The sequence below is a fragment of the Panulirus ornatus genome, chromosome 59 (genome assembly GCF_036320965.1).
Source record: "Panulirus ornatus isolate Po-2019 chromosome 59, ASM3632096v1, whole genome shotgun sequence".
NCBI classification, from domain to species: Eukaryota; Metazoa; Arthropoda; class Malacostraca; order Decapoda; family Palinuridae; genus Panulirus; species Panulirus ornatus.
Genome location: NC_092282.1, coordinates 3,018,594 through 3,035,841, shown reverse-complemented (window position 1 = coordinate 3,035,841; position 17,248 = coordinate 3,018,594). Strand labels below are relative to the sequence as shown.

General features: G+C 38.6%; 2 protein-coding genes across 3 annotated transcripts in view; both read right to left on the bottom strand.

Moving 5' to 3' along the window:
* kuz (zinc-dependent metalloprotease kuz) overlaps positions 1-3,020 on the bottom strand; it is a 249,113-nt gene extending 246,093 nt beyond the window's left edge. For both annotated transcript variants that reach the window (XM_071696457.1, XM_071696458.1), the window contains exon 1: positions 2,846-3,020. In XM_071696457.1, coding sequence (XP_071552558.1) covers positions 2,846-2,906 — 61 coding nt within the window. In that variant the 5' untranslated portion in view covers positions 2,907-3,020. The remainder of the gene's footprint in view (positions 1-2,845) is intronic.
* A 5,402-nt stretch (positions 3,021-8,422) lies between these two features.
* Positions 8,423-17,248, bottom strand: part of LOC139767122 (E3 SUMO-protein ligase RanBP2-like) — a 148,079-nt gene continuing 139,253 nt past the window's right edge. The window contains exons 46-48 of the mRNA XM_071696131.1: positions 14,439-14,544; positions 13,181-13,348; positions 8,423-9,163 (exon numbers count right to left, since the gene is read on the bottom strand). Coding sequence (XP_071552232.1) covers positions 9,159-9,163; positions 13,181-13,348; positions 14,439-14,544 — 279 coding nt within the window. The 3' untranslated portion in view covers positions 8,423-9,158. The remainder of the gene's footprint in view (positions 9,164-13,180; positions 13,349-14,438; positions 14,545-17,248) is intronic.

Below are 17,248 nucleotides of genomic sequence, written 5' to 3'. Positions count from 1 at the left end.
GGTTTGGATCTAATTGTGGCTTCTTAGAAAAGCCACAGGGTAATCCCTTTATCCAGGAATATATAAGCTTAGATAAATATGTAATTGATTTGTGTATAACATATGATGGACCATAACACAAAGTTCCAAAGCATTCTTAATTAAAATACTATGCACGAAACAAACCGAGCACTTTCCTTCAGTTTTTACAGCATTCAGTTATAAGCATCAGAACCAAAAACTATATCAAATCACCCAATAATTCAAAGTACAACTGACAACTCAATCAGGAACGTCTAAAGTTATATATATATATATATATATATATATATATATATATATATATATATATATATATATATATATATATATATATTGCATCTTTTAAATATTCGGTCTTCGCAAGTAGGATTCCCACAGGTTACGGTGCTTGGTTAAGGTGAGGTGAGCGATCTCTGCACAAGGATTAACACATTTGCACTATACATCACTACAAGGAACACTCACAAACCTTGGTAGAAGAAGGCAAACCACGAAAGTTTAAGAAATATTTTGGGATTACTTTTATTTCTTGCGCACAGAAAATTGTATGCATCAAGCCACTTCAGGGAAAAAATATTTCACTTTCTCGTGCAAGTTATAGGCACGGTAGTACATGGCAATCCAATCTATAAAAGTCATACAGAGTAATACAAACAGCAATGTTACGAGGCCGTTTGTGATCGTGGAAGAGATCAGGAGCAAGATAGTGTGGAAAGAGTAAAGCAAGAAAATAATTTGAAAGTCACATTCATCTATTTCATAAGCAATTTAAGTTATGTTAAACATGAAGTACGTAATTCATAAATAAAGTTCAAGCCTTACTGAACAACTATTCCTACTATTATCATGGTTGTCTTAGGAAAAAAATATAAAAACAAAAAACAGTGAGCACTAAAAAGTTGGCGTTCGGCACCGCGGCACTGCTGTTGTCGATGTATTTATTGCTGCAGCGCCTCAGCTGAGACCCACAACAAAGAAAACAACCCATCTAAAAACACACTTAAAATAGTATACGTTTTTATCCAAGACAGACTAAAAGGTAGCACTGGCCTGTATGTCAAGGTGGCCACAAAACCTGCGTGATTTGGTGTCTAGTTGCCTCTCAACCACTCGCATATCACAAGCCACTGCGATTCCATCTTAACCATTCTTAAGAATGAGCCGTTAGTATGTTATAACTTATGACTGTGTAACGATTCGCAAATACAAACAACACTAATTTCTTTCATATCTCCATAAGCAAATAATACAAATTCTTCATTACAAAATGTTCTATGACCACCGTACCCAGTAAACTGCAGCTAATGGGAACCTAATAAAATGATCACTATAGAAAATCTCTCGAAAAGTCAGAACACATTACCGAAGGACAACAATAAAATACTGGATGAAACATCACGAAGGTCAAAACAATAAACACTGGCGAGGGTCTGATTAATCAAATAAACCTTCCAACCTCGCAACGACTTTTACCGATGGCTTGCGGCAGCACCCTTTTTGCCTGTCTGTCAATCGTATTTTCACTAGACGCTTAACAAGACAGTGAAAAAGAATGCACAACAATACATCCCAGGACCTTCAACGTTCAATATAAGGAATCGGAATGGAAATCCACAAAGATCTCGGGGGAACAGTCCTTCGTCCTAATTAGTAGCTAATATCAGACCCAATTCAACGGTCCATTAATACACGAGGCAGCAGTAATGCCGAAATTTACAGAAAATGCTTTACTTAAAATCAGTCTACAACTGTCCACAACTGTAATATATGGAGACAAGTTCAAAAGAAACACTTGGTCAGCATATTTCCTTTTGCATGATATATATATATATATATATATATATATATATATATATATATATATATATATATATATATATATATATATATAAATTTTCCATTTGGTAACTTGCAGCCTTTGTAACAAATTACTGTACTATAATAATAATAATAATAATAATAATAATAATAATAATAATAATTATTATTATTATTATTATTATTATAATAACAGAAACATGGACATGTAGTAGCAGGAGCAGGTGGAACACTTTAGTACGTACACAGAAATATATGATCATTCTAGTGCTATACAACCACAAACACTTTCCTCATTAGCCAATGATAAACTATCACTGCATACTAGATTTATCACGGTGCAAGTCTCCATATTAACACCATTCTGAGTCACATATATGACACTTCAATGGAAAGCGTTATTTCAACTCAGTGCCGAACTCACTTTGTACCTTGACTTGCAATTAGCATTCTCATGTTCCGTTGTGTACATAAGATGCAAATCAACGCGACAACGAAATCCACAGGAACTTCCTGACCTAAGAAATAAGAAAAGACTTTCTAGTAAAATTTAATAAATTTCGCTCATCTTCGCATAATATTCTTTTGGGGTTTTCCATTTACCTAAATAAACAAAGATGTTTTACGACCCTAAAACTAAACGGAAAACAATCTGATCATCATGGATACGAATATCCATTACATCAGACAAGCGTAACATAAAACCGAGTAAAATCATGAACTGGATCTGTAAAAAAAATTCGTGAAGGGTGAGCAGGACCACCACACAAAGTAGCAGTCTATTGTGCATTGCCATAAACCTCCTACGACAAAGGTTACCGTCATTAACGCAAAATCTAATACGATACATCGATAACTTGAGGAAATGTATATTACCCAGGTGGAACTGAAAGGAATATGTGTATGACTGTCGAGTGAGCGGGGGTCAGTGACTGGTCCTATGCCAGACTACCAAGTCCTCCTCCACCTGATCAGGACAACAACGGCCACAACAAACGCCACTTACCTTCACATTTCGGCCATAATATGACTAGCAAGTATAAGACTGTGTAGCTCCATAATCCCATGTTTATAGGCACTGATAATTTCCTTAGGATTCAACATATAGTCCAATATTTACACTAAATTTTACGCTAACATTCCCCACACACCCTCTTTCTGTTCACCCTGATCTCAAAACTAAGAATCTGAGTGACGTCATGAGTAGGATGAACGCTAGGGTTATTGTGTGGCTCTGCAGCTCGAGCGTTTGAAAAGAGTCTTTACAAGAAGACTTTGACACTTCAAATTGTATTATATGGACTTGATGTTCTGTAGAATCCATTGAAAATTACTATCTTTACTTTTCAAATTATTATAGAGAGGAATACTCGAGAAACAGCGATAAAGCGAAATATTAAGAGGGAAAAAAATTCCTCGCGACTGTAAACGTTCTAACCATGGCACGAACTCACTTTCAGAACTAATTTCTTTAGAATTATTCATTCATCTGCAAATATATTGATAAGGAATTAAAGAGAAATGATACTAAAACAATGAACTTAGGACGGTACAGACATGAATGATCAAGTCAAAGAAAATGGACTAAATTCGTTTTCTATGATCTTTGTGTCAAATATGGGACAGTAAACTCAGGTTGAACGATTATATCGAGATATTGAAACTTCAAAAGCACTATATTTCATTATCATTTTACATCATTAGTTTGAATCTCGAATTTCCCACTTATTTCTAATATATCTTTTGATAAAAGTAGAGAACAACGGATAATTTTCATAATTTTAACTGTAGAATATGTTCCTTCACTCTAGTAAAAGCTCTTTGTCTGCTTTGAAAGTCAGCTTCGCAATAACACTGTACTCTTTAACCATAGTTGTTTTCGTGTTAGTTACCGGTCCAATTGTCCTAATATTTTATCTTTACTTTAAACCTACCGCCAAATGCTGACTGGTATGCTATGGAATGAAGTTATTAACCTTACTGTAGCTGAGCTAATAACGTTCTTTGTTCTGTGAAATGTTCTATCTCCCGCAATTTCAGTTTACTGTTTCCTGTACAATACAGGAGGGAGGGAGATTATTGTACAAAGAAAGGGTACTGGATTTAATTCTTCTGGAGGAAATACTCTTTAAAAGGCAAAATAATAATATATATTTTTCGAATTTCCCCAATGCTTTCACCTTTAGTTTCGTGCCTATTGTTTAAAACTTTCCTGTTTCGTTTGTCTGATTTGCATCGGTTACTGACGCCTTTTTCAAGAAATGATTATCTCAGAAGACATTCATCAGGAAAATTTTGTGTCTACCCCTTTTGCTGCACTCATGTCTTTAACTACATGCGACTTTAGAACTCCTTTTCACCTGTTCCTGAATACACTACAAAGCTGAAGTATGCGACCATGTCAACAAAGGAAACATCAAGGTATAAGCAGGGTAAAGATGAGCAACTGTTGATATTGACCTTGAAAATCTTAATAATTTCTCTTCGTTACGTGTCTGGCATCTTCTATCCCTTCCATCTCCAGCTCATTGCAGATATTCCACTGCCGCTCTTCCCCTGCTACACACCCTCAGTAAATGCAACTCTCACTTCACTAGGCCGCATCTCTTACTTCAATTTCGGTCGAGCGCTGTTCCGCCCACTTCAGACTATCCCGTTTTTCCCCATTTGTTTCATGTTTATTTCCTCAGGTTTATCAATATATCTCTCATAAATATAAACAAAATCTCACTTTTACTCCATTTCTTCTATCTTTTCAAACCTTTGTTTACATGGCTGCGTCATTCATGTATGTATTCCTTGTCTGAGTTGCCAGCAAAGGTTACCACATTTTGAGACCTACCACTGTATACCATCAGCTCTGCCCGTCCGCCGTCACCTACAACAGCTTGACAAAACCTGCAATGTAGATGGGCTCCTCTGAAGCTCACATTCCCCCTATAAAACACAGGTAGATACCTACGCCAATAACGACTATATGTATTTTCTGACGTATGCCCAATTTCTTGAATGAAATTATATCAGAAAAAATTCTTGGGATGTTTATTGATTCGAGAATGTTTCTAGCAAAAACCTTAATTTCTAATATGACTGAGCGGGTGCAAAGTCATAAAATTGAGATCGCTATTGACGTTGTTCCTGAGAGAGAGAGAGAGAGAGAGAGAGAGAGAGAGAGAGAGCTCGAAATGGGGAAATTATTGAGCTGCCGTTGTACGTGATTTTTATGTCAAACGAGAGGGGCTTAGCTTTTTCATTTTTACATCAGTCCGTAATTAAACCTAACCTATCCAAACTTAGTTAAACTTAAACAGTGAACAAACCAAACTAACCCCACCAAATTTAACCACCTTTCTATAAAAAATTTTGTAGAAAGTCTACTCAAAAGGGCAAAGCAAAATAAAAAAAAATGTAAGATCACAAAGTTCAACTGTGGACCGTTCATCCTCATATATTGTTGGTTTCTACTTTTTTGAATATCAGAGTAGAATGTCATCAAGTAAATTGATGAAGAAGGGAATAACACTTATGCCTGACACTACTGCAAATCTGGGTGATGAAAATGGTTTAACGGTCGACCATTGAATCGGACGAGGACATTTTGTAATCAACACAGGATAAGCAAAGTTTTAGATAAAGTCTCAGAAAGTTCAGGTGCGTGGTTCTGTTTCGATCCCTGGCACGGGAAGTTAGTTTTAAAGATACCTGCGTTTTTGTAAGCTGCTCGTTATAGTACAGGGATAGTTCATGTAAACTTTGTGAACTATAAAGCAGACTTTATAAAGTCTACCGCTGGCGTTGACAGTTTTGTTGTTTAGTCTATTTCAACCTTGAGCCATCATCTTCAACGTTCTGCGCAGTTGCATGACCTCTGGTGTTGCATCTCATTAAGAGCCGTTCACCGTCGACCCTCTCACTTAGATTTATGTGCAACTTTAGGTTCGATACGTATATATTGTAAATACTTTACCAGGTTTCATTATTCATACACTTAAAAGACTAGTGTTTGCCGGCAGATAGTTGAAACCTATCACAATTCTGATGCAGAGTCCTGGCAACAGGTTTGGCACGTTGTCCCAACTTCCCTTTGACCTACAGTTTCCTTTAGTTTGTTTCCCCTCTAGATAACATCAGCACCAAGACCTTCCATCTTTTTTACGTACTACTTGGCCAAAAGTTCATCATTTATATATCAGGACAGTTTTGAAATTTATAGAGGTCTTGTAGGCTTATGAAATTATCAGTACCTCTTTCATGCCCTGGAAATCATCCTTTAACATGTTCAGGTAAGAATGCAATGCACCATCAGGCATCACTTGTATCCATCCAAGCATCACACCAGTGTTGATCCCCAGCTCATTTTGAGAATGCTCCTCTGTGTTCTTTACTAAAGTAGTTCTCTGTGGATAATCTATTCCTTATTTGTGCTTGTAGCTCTTGCTTCTTAATCTGTGATTGGTAGGATTGTGTGAAAACGTTTTTAGGATTTGCAAGAATGTACATTCTAGTCTTTAAAGTCTTCATCTATTCTTAGCTTCCTTTGCCACCCCCACAATTTCTCCTTGGCAAGCAGTCATGCATTTGTTTTCCGATTATTTTTCTCACTGCCAGATACCTAAAACACTTTACTTCCTCCAATTTTTCTCCACTCAGACTCACATCCCAACTAACTTGTCCCTCAACCCTACTGAACCTAATAATCTTGCTCTTATTCACATGTAGTCACAACTTCTTTCACACACTTTTCTAAACTCAATCACCAACTTCTGCAGTTTCTCACTTGAATAAGCCACCAGCGCTGTAGCACTGGCGATCAAATGACTTGGTTCCCAGGCCCTCTCATCACTAACAGAATGCATACTTGCACCTCTCTCGAAAACTCTTGCATTTATCTTCTTAACCACCCCATCCATAAACAAATAAAAAACCCAGGGGTTATCACACACCACTTTCCGCATCAGCGAGGCAGCCCCAGGAACAGATGTAGATATACTATGTTAGCTCATATTCATTAATGCTCTAGCAGTCATATGTAATGCACTGAAACCATAGCCTCCTATCTTCAACCAGGCCCTACAGACCTCTCCATGGTTTTCCCTATTGCTTTACATAACCTGTCAGTCCAATGATAGAATGTCAACCTCTGAATACCATATTGCACTGTATATGTGCATGCATTTTACCCTCCTGCATGATCAGACCCCAAACACTTAAATTTTCATTCCATCTCCAATTTGGTCTCTCCTTCTCCTTGTTCCCTTCACTTCTCATATCATCTTTATCAACCTCTCCTTATTCATGCTCTCCATATGTCCAAACCATTTCAACACATCCTCCTCAGCTCTTTAAACCAACTTTTTTATTACCAAACCTCTCTCTTACCCTTTCATTACTTACTCAATCAAACCACCTTATGCCACATTTTGTCCTCAAACATTTCACTTCCAGTACTTCCAAACATCTTCATCTCTAGCTCAAGCCTTGCACCCATACATCACCAGGAATACTATACTATACAACCACTTTTGCCCTCCCAGATAATAACTTGCCTTTCCAAACACACATACAAATACCTAGTCCGTCTCCCCATATATTTCTAAAGGCACTGACGGACTTGCATATTAGTAATTTGTCCTCCCCATATATTTCTAAAGGCACTGACGGACTTACATATTGGTAATTTGTCATCTCTCCTTTGGCCTTGATTACCATCTGCAGATACAGATGTCTGGGCAAGGAATTGCCAATCCAAGATTCCTCAAGTATTCTAGGTCCGCAGTTTGGGTCCATAAGGTCTTGATCGAAATGTGGCAAACTTTCTTCAGCACTCTTAACCATACTCTTTTTACTACCACACCTCTCTTAAAAGCAGTTGATTTCCTGAAACAATACAAAACATATGATATTGTAAGCAGCAGATATCTATACTGCTAAACACCCTGGCCATTTGGATGTCATTTTCTCTCAAGGGGAGGATCAAGGGGCTGTCTACTTTGCTTTGAGATTTGTTGTTGAATTGCTTTCAATCACCCCAAAGAATAAGTCAAACAACATGCTAAAGAAGCAGTCAGGGCAAACCATGAAAAAGCTTGTGGGGCCCGGCAGTGGGTAGGAGTTCCTGGTTTTGGTGAATTACACATAACTGTGATAGAGTGGACGAGAGAAAATTAGGCCATTTCTTTGTCCGTTTCTGGTGTTAACCTCACTAATGTGGGATACGCTAAATATGTATGGGAAAAAATCTTAATGATTATGATTATCTTAAGACAGCTGATGTCAAGGTCTATATTTTCTAATTACTCTCAACATCTTTACAGATGCCTGCACTACAGCAGGTTAACCATTTATTGGGTTTTTCAACAAATAAACTGCTCTTAGTTTGTTTTTTCACATTTTTTCCCCCATAATTTCCTTGTCCTGTAATTAAGCACTGTTAATCATCATTAGTGGGTAAAAGCAATATTCATCCACACTAGTAATTTTGTGGTTAAACAGCAAACCAGTTCGTATTTACAATGAGTGCAATTAATAAATGTAACAGTTATAAGATTAACTTATCTTTTTTTATTAAAGGTTGTACAGTACATTTATCATAGTGAAGAGTGATTTATTATCCATGAAGGATTTTGTAACATAATCTAAGACTCTGATACATACACACTAGCTATGACAAGGTCTGGATCTTTTCAGTGGTAACATCTATAATGGACAAGTTAAAGCATTATTTATAATTTAGAGCAGACACTATTACATTTGTACCAACATATTGAAGACAGAAACAGAAGAGATAATAATCCCTATGGCTAACTTAAGAAAAGCTTTAAAAAAATATTGAGCCTACAAGCCAGTTATGGCTTAAAAGAACCCATTTCTTACATCAAATAAAAGAAAGCCTTAATACCTTTTGTCAAAAATGAGTATGGCTTAATTCTCAAGGTACATGGTACACTATTCAATCAACCCCCATTTTACCTATAAATTAAAATCAACAGTGAAATGAATGGAAGGATTTGCCATACTTTGCAAGGTGTGGCTGAAAACATACACCATCACAATGCTAAAAAATCGCAATCACAGCTTTAAAATAATGACCAAGGGACTGACGAGTTCAAGATTCAGAATATCCATTCACAATTCTGTCTCTTTTGGCAAAGTATATATGTACAAATTTCAGGAATGCTGCCACCCTCACTTGAAACTGCCATAAATATAGAAGCCACATCTGTACAGACAAGAGGAGGGTTAAAAGTTTCCAGGTTCTGAACTACAGCATCTCTCTAGTCCTTGGCCTCAACATCTTTTACTCTGGGATACCACATTGGCTATTCTGAAAAGTAAGATTACAATAAATAAAAGAAAAAATATGTTCTCTAATCAATCCCTAAGTTCCATCTGAAGCCTATCATTAAAACGTTGGACTTGCTACAAAGTAGTTTTTAATATATACATACAGTGCAAGAAACTATATTCAATAAATAACTGGTCCCATAGTAACACAGTCCAACACATAAACTATCACCATATGGCTGCCTTATTCACCCAGCTCTACATCCAGAAAGCTATTCTTATGTACATCAGGGCAGCCAATACATTATCTGAATACCAATTACAGCAATACATTATCTGAACACCAATTACAGCATATCATTACATACCTCTAAATGCTCAAAACCACAACACATGAGTAAACTATCTGATAAAGAATGTAAGGTTAAGACTGGACAATGCAGTCAGATCAATTTCCTGATCTTTTGTTGTTTTCACTGAACTACATCTGGAATATTTACATCTTTGTTACTTCCAGTCTGTACTGTGTAAAAGATTCCTCAAAGCAGGAATTTTCCCCTGAAATACCTCTCTACTATGCTTTCTTTCATGTATTCATACGATAATGACATTAAAAATATTCTTGACTTACTCATCTCATCTTTTCTGTCATTCTATCAAGTTCATTACCACTTCAATATTTAAATATTTTTGGCTATCAGCCATTCCTACTTTCCCTTGAACTACCAAACCTTTTTTCATATTTGTTAGCCATTTCCCATGTTAGCAAGGCAGTGTTAGGATATCAAATGTCAGAGGACAATATGTGAAGTGAGTTTATTCAATCGAATAAGTAGTGAAAGGGTAAGATATAGGTTAGGTAATAAAAAGAGTGGTTGCGAGAGCTAAAGAGAGTGTGCTGAAATGGTTTGGACATATAGAGAGAATGAGTAAGGAAAGGTTAATAAAGAGTATATGCGTCAGATGTGGAGGGAACAAGAAGAACAGGGAAACCAAATTGGAGGTGGAAGGATGGAGAAGAAAAGATTTTAAGCAATTGGGCCTGAACATGCAGGTGAGTGACAGGCATGCACAGGACAGAGTAAAATGAAACAATGTGGTATACATGGGTCAGTGTACTGTCGACAAATTAAACCAGGGCATGTAAAGTGTCATGAGGTAAACCATGGTAAGGTCTGTGGGGCCTGGCTGTGGTTTTGGTTTATTAAACATGATAGACACAGAGTGGATATGAGTAGATGCAGCCTTTCTTCCTCTGCTCCTTGCACTACCTCACTAACACAGGATATAGTGATCAAGTCTGAAAGAGGAAAGAATTATCATCATCATCATCTTTAATATCAGTCACCTAAGCTGCAGCATTTTCCTTGCTTCCATCCAATGTACGAGTTTTAAACACGTAAAAGCTATAATGAGCTCTTTGCTTTTGCTTACATTCATGGTGTCATCTCACTTGCTGGCTGCCATTTTGTTTTGTCTCTGAACATACAAATACTACCATGAGGGTCTATTTGTTGACTTCACTTAAACCAAGTAAAAATTGTTGTATGTTGTATGGTTGCGAGGCGTGGGCTATGGATAGGGTTGTGCGCAGGAGGGTGGATGTGCTGGAAATGAGATGTTTGAGGACAATATGTGGTGTGAGGTGGTTTGATCAAGTAAGTAATGTAAGGGTAAGAGAGATGTGTGGAAATAAAAAGAGCATGGTTGAGAGAGCAGAAGAGGGTGTTTTGAAATGGTTTCGGCACATGGAGAGAATGAGTGAGGAAAGCTTGACCAAGAGGATATATGTGTCAGAGGTGGAGGGAATGAGGAGAAGTGGGAGACCAAATTGGAGGTGGAAAGATGGAGTGAAAAAGATTTTGAGTGATCGGGGCCTGAACATGCAGGTGGGTGAAAGGCGGGCAAGGAATAGAGTGAATTAGATCGATGTGCTGTCAATGGATTAAATCAGGGCATGTGAAGCGTCTGGGGTAAGCCATGGAAAGTTCTGTGGGGCCTGGATGTGGAGGGGGAGCTGTGGTTTCGGGCATTATTACGTGACAGCTGGAGACTGAGTGTGAACGAATGGGGCCTTTGTTGTCTTTTCCTAGCGCTACCTCGCACACATGAGGGGGGAGGGGGATGTTATTCCATGTGTGGTGAGGTGGCGATGGGAATAAATAAAGGCAGACAGTATGAATTATGTACATGTGTATATATGTATATGTCTGTGTGTGTATATATATATGTGTACAATGAGATGTATAGGTATGTTTATTTGCGTGTGTGGACGTGTATGTATATACATGTGTATGTGGGTGGGTTGGGCCATTTCTTTCGTCTGTTTCCTTGCGCTACCTCGCAAACACGGGAGACAGCGAGAAAGCAAAATAATAAATATATATATATATATATATATATATATATATATATATATAAAACATCCCTGGGGATAGGGGAGAAAGAATACTTCCCACGTATTCTCTGCGTGTCGTAGAAGGCGACTAAAAGGGAAGGCAGCGGGGGGCTGGAAATCCTCCCCTCTCATTTTTTTTTTTTTTCCAAAAGAAGGAACAGAGAAGGGGCCAGGTGAGGATATTCCCTCAAAGGCCCAGTCCTCTGTTCTTAACGCTACCTCGCTAACGCGGGAAATGGCGAATAGTTTGAAAAAAAAAAAATATACATAAAACATAATATGCAGCAACAACAAGACACAAAGAAGAATCCAAACTGATGCCAAAACAATATAGACTAGTGACATACAATCAAAATAACTTACAGAGAGGTAAAGAAAAGAATGATGGAACTTCATATAAACAATGCTGTTCATTCCATGAATCAATAGTTTTCTCTGTAATGGGGTCTTCATATTAAATATTTTTAACTATGATGTCTCCCAGGTCTTTGAAATCTGGGGAGGCAGGGTGAAAAAGCTTGTAAGCTCAGATCTTTTGCAAGAATGTCAAGAGTATATTAATCTACAGTATGGATATAACTAATAGATGGACATCTATAAGCATGCCAGTCTGTATCTCTGACACCGGTTCCATCTGGACACTCCCTCAAGGTGGTGGCTATGGGAAAAGAGTCTCCATTACTGGTGAACTACAGTGTCCTAAATACTGAGTATCTACTTTTGTTGGCCTATGCACCGTTTTCATTCTTTAGGCCGACAAAAGCAGAATTATTGTTCTATCAACTTCATGTTTGAAGGAATAGTGGTTCCAACAATGTTGTATGGTTGCGAGACGTGGGCTATGGATAGAGTTGTGCGCAGGAGGATGGATGTGCTGGAAATGAGATGTTTGAGGACAATATGTGGTGTGAGGTGGTTTGATCGAGTAAGTAACGTAAGGGTAAGAGAGATGTGTGGAAATAAAAAGAGCGTGGTTGAGAGAGCAGAAGAGGGTGTTTTGAAATGGTTCGGGCACATGGAGAGAATGAGTGAGGAAAGATTGACCAAGAGAATATATGTGTCGGAGGTGGAGGGAACGAGAAGAGGGAGACCAAATTGGAGGTGGAAAGATGGAGTGAAAAAGATTTTGTGTGATCGGGGCCTGAACATGCAGGAGGGTGAAAGGAGGGCAAGGAATAGAGTGAATTGGAGCAATGTGGTATACCGGGGTTGACGTGCTGTCAGTGGATTGAATCAAGGCATGTGAAGCGTCTGGGGTAAACCATGGAAGGCTGTGTAGGTATGTATATTTGCGTGTGTGGACGTATGTATATACATGTGTATGGGGGTGGGTTGGGCCATTTCTTTTGTCTGTTTCCTTGCGCTACCTCGCAAACGTGGGAGACAGCGACAAAGCAAAAAAAAAAAAAAAAATCAACTTCAAAAATATCCTAACCCACATTATGCATGTAACATATAGATGGACATGCAAATGCATGCCAGTGTCCGTAACACTGAGCATCCACTTTTCTAGAATGAAAGCAGTATATTTTAAGAATCATTGTTCAACCAACATATCTCTTCACATCTAAATAAAAATCAAATTCTTAGCTACACTGCATAACCAAAACAAGAAGGATGAGGAAGAAAGTGAATATCACAATCTGTGATCCAACACACCTTCTTGACATTCCAAGCTTTGAGTTGAAATGAATTCTGGAAGGGCAGCAGCAATGTCAAGAGTTAAATTGGGATCACAAGTTTTCAACTGATGTATACTAAAAGGAAGTGCTTTCTTCGCTATCCAACCTTTACCTGAATATGATGTAAGTTGCTCCTTTGAGAGACCTACAAAAAAAATATGAATTAAACTTTTTTCATAAAAGGGAATGATAGTATGCAAATATTTCAAATCCATACTCTGATGACAAATTATCTAAACAGTTACTGGGAAGGATGGTAAAGAAGCAACCAATTACAGAAAACAGGTAACCCGACACCTTTTGGAATAAAATATTGTATGTAGTATGAATTGAAAAATGAGGCTTGCTTTTCACCTATATACTTAGTTATAGGTACCTTACCAAGTAGAAATAATTAGTTCGTGTTTCTTGGGTTCAAGATTTTAGTATTTATGACACTGTTAGCCACCTTATTTGTTTTTAAACGCCCTAACTGTAAGGACATCCTTATACTGATAAGAAACCTTTTCACTTTACTACACTTTTTCCACTGTTTCTGTTTATCACATCCCTTTGTACTTTGAGCTGAGTTTCTACATCAGGTACCAAATTTTCTCATCTTCAGTAGAAACTCTTTATCAAGTTCTTTTCCAGATCTTGTGCCCAAAGATGTGGTTTCACTTAATAGTTACACAAGATTAATGAAATGTCTATTGCAATAATCAAACTGATGATGCTATCTTGTTAGGGTTAAAGATAGGAATTAGATAGAATGAGTGGTCACTCTAATGAAGCAAAGAGGAGGAGGCTGAAAATAACTATGTAAGTCAGGTTTTATATTATGACAAAAATGAATGTCAATGTAATATCATACTGAACAACTTGACACTGTGGATGAGTTTAAGTAAGCAGAAGTAAAGCTCATTAACATAGAGAATTTGCTTGCGAGACTCAGCAGAAAAGCTTTGAAGGGAGAAAAACTGAAAGTGCACTAATACCATTCTTGAATAAAAGAATTTAAGTGTAAAATGTTCTTGCATAAAAGAAGACTTCTTTCATCTGCAAGAAAGATTCTGAGATGGACAATTTACAAAGTACAGCTGGAATAGTGAAAGATACTGGAGATATATGAAAAATATTGCGATGAAAATCATTAGGAGGCACACACGTCAAGATCTTATACTGAAACAAAAATCAAGGACCCTATCGTACACATTTATATTTCATCAAATAAATGTCCCCTTGTTGGCTCTTACCTTGTTCGTCTGCACCCTGACCATAGTAAAGTTCTTCTGGGGCAACCTCCCCACATGCCCCACTTAGTTGCTCCATGATGCCAGCATTTTCAGCATATTCCTTTCCCTGGAAAATAAGATGAAAAAACATGTGAGACAGCAAAAAAAAAAAAAAAAAAAAAAAAAAAAAAAAAAAAAAAAAATACTTCCCACGTATTCCCTGCGTGTCATAGAAGGCGACTAAAAGGGGAGGGAGCGGGTGGCTGGAAATCCTCCCCTCTCGTTTTTTTTTCAATTTTCCAAAAGAAGGAACAGAGAAGGGGGGCCAGGTGAGGATATTCCCTCAAAGGCCCAGTCCTCTGTTCTTAACGCTACCTCGCTAATGCGGGAAATGGCGAATAGTATGAAAGAAAGAAAAATTCATATTTCATTATACCTGATTGCCATCTCTATAATAGTGTTCCAAGAGTTATTTTCATGACAGTTGGAGACTGAGCATGAACGAATGTGGCCCTTTTTGTCTTTTTCCTGGTGCTACCTTGCTGAAGCAGGGGGTAGCGATTGCTATTTCCTGTGGGGCAGCGTAGCACCAGGAATGGATGAAGGCAAGCAAGTATGCATGTATATGTCTGTGTATGTATTTATTTATTTATTTATTCATTTATTTATTTATTTATTTTTTTTTTTTTGCTTTGTCGCTGTCTCCCGCGTTTGTGAGGTAGCGCAAGGAAACAGATGAAAGAAATGGCCCAACCCACCCCCATACACATGTATATACATACATCCACACACGCAAATATACATACCTACACAGCTTTCCATGGTTTACCCCAGACGCTTCACATGCCCTGATTCAATCCACTGACAGCACGTCAACCCTGGTATACCACATCGATCCAATTCACTCTATTCCTTGCCCTCCTTTCACCCTCCTGCATGTTCAGGCCCCGATCACACAAAATCTTTTTCACTCCATCTTTCCACCTCCAATTTGGTCTCCCACTTCTCCTCGTTCCCTCCACCTCCGACACATATATCCTCTTGGTCAATCTTTCCTCACTCATTCTCTCCATGTGCCCAAACCATTTCAAAACACCCTCTTCTGCTCTCTCAACCACGCTCTTTTTATTTCCACACATCTCTTTTACCCTTACGTTACTTACTCGATCAAACCACCTCACACCACACATTGTCCTCAAACATCTCATTTCCAGCACATCCATCCTCCTGCGCACAACTCTATCCATAGCCCACGCCTCGCAACCATACAACATTGTTGGAACCACTATTCCTTCAAACATACCCATTTTTGCTTTCCGAGATAATGTTCTCGACTTCCACACATTCTTCAAGACTCCCAGAATTTTCGCCCCCTCCCCCACCCTATGATCCACTTCCGCTTCCATGGTTCCATCAGCTGCCAGATCCACTCCCAGATATCTAAAACACTTTACTTCCTCCAGTTTATTTATTTATCTATATCTTATGTATGTGTAGGAAGAGAGGAAAGTGATTGGTTCTCAGTGAATGTAGGCTTGCAGCAGGGGTGTGTGATGTCTCTATGGTTGTCTAATTTGTTTATGGATGGGATTGTTAGGGAGGTGAATGGAAGAGTTTTGGAAAGAGGGGCAAGTATGAAGTCTGTTGTGGATGAGAGAGCTTGGGAAGTGAGTCAGTTGTTGTTCGCTGATGATACAGCCCTGGTGGCTGATTCATGCGAGAAACTGCAGAAGCTGGTGACTGAGTTTGGTAAAGTGTGTGAAAGAAGAAAGTTAAGAGTAAATGTGAATAAGAGCAAGGTTATTAGGTACAGTAGGGTTGAGGGTCAAGGCAATTGGGAGGTAAGTTTGAGTGGAGAAAAACTGGAGGAAGTAAAGTGTTTTAGATATCTGGGAGTGGATCTGGCAGTGGATGGAACCATGGAAGCGGAAGTGAATCATAGGGTGGGGGAGGGGGCGAAAATCCTGGGAGCCTTGAAGAATGTGTGGAAGTCGAGAACATTATCTCCGAAAGCAAAAATGGCTATGTTTGAAGGAATAGTGGTTCCAACAATGTTGTATGGTTGCGAGGAGTGGGCTATGGATAGAGTTGTGCGCAGGAGGGTGGATGTGCTGGAAATGAGATGTTTGAGGACAATGTGTGGTGTGAGGTGGTTTGATCGAGTAAGTAATGTAAGGGTAAGAGAGATGTGTGGAAATAAAAAGAGCGTGGTTGAGAGAGCAGAAGAGGGTGTTTTGAAATGGTTTGGGCACATGGAGAGAATGAGTGAGGAAAGATTGACTAAGAGGATACATGTGTCAGAGGTGGAGGGAACGAGGAGAAGTGGGAGACCAAATTGGAGGTGGAAAGATGGAGTGAAAAAGATTTTGAGTGATCGGGGCCTGAACATGCAGGAGGGTGAAAGGCTGGCAAGGAATAGAGTGAATTGGATCGAAGTGGTATACTGGGGTTGACGTGATGTCAGTGGATTGAATCAGGGCATGTGAAGCGTCTGGGGTAAACCATGGAAAGTTGTGTGGGGCCTGGATGTGGAAAGGAAGCTACGGTTTTGGGCATTATTGCATGACAGATGGAGACTGAGTGTGAACGAATGGGGCCTTTGTTATCTTTTCCTAGCGCTACCTCGCACACATGAGGGGGGAGGGGGATGGTATTCCATGTGTGGCGAGGTGGCGATGGGAATGAATAAAGGCAGTGTGAATTGTGTGCATGGGTATATATGTATGTGTCTGTGTGTGTATATATATGTGTACATGGAGATGTATAGGTATGTATATTTGCGTGTGTGGATGTGTGTGTATATACATGTGTATGGAGGTGGGTTGGGCCAT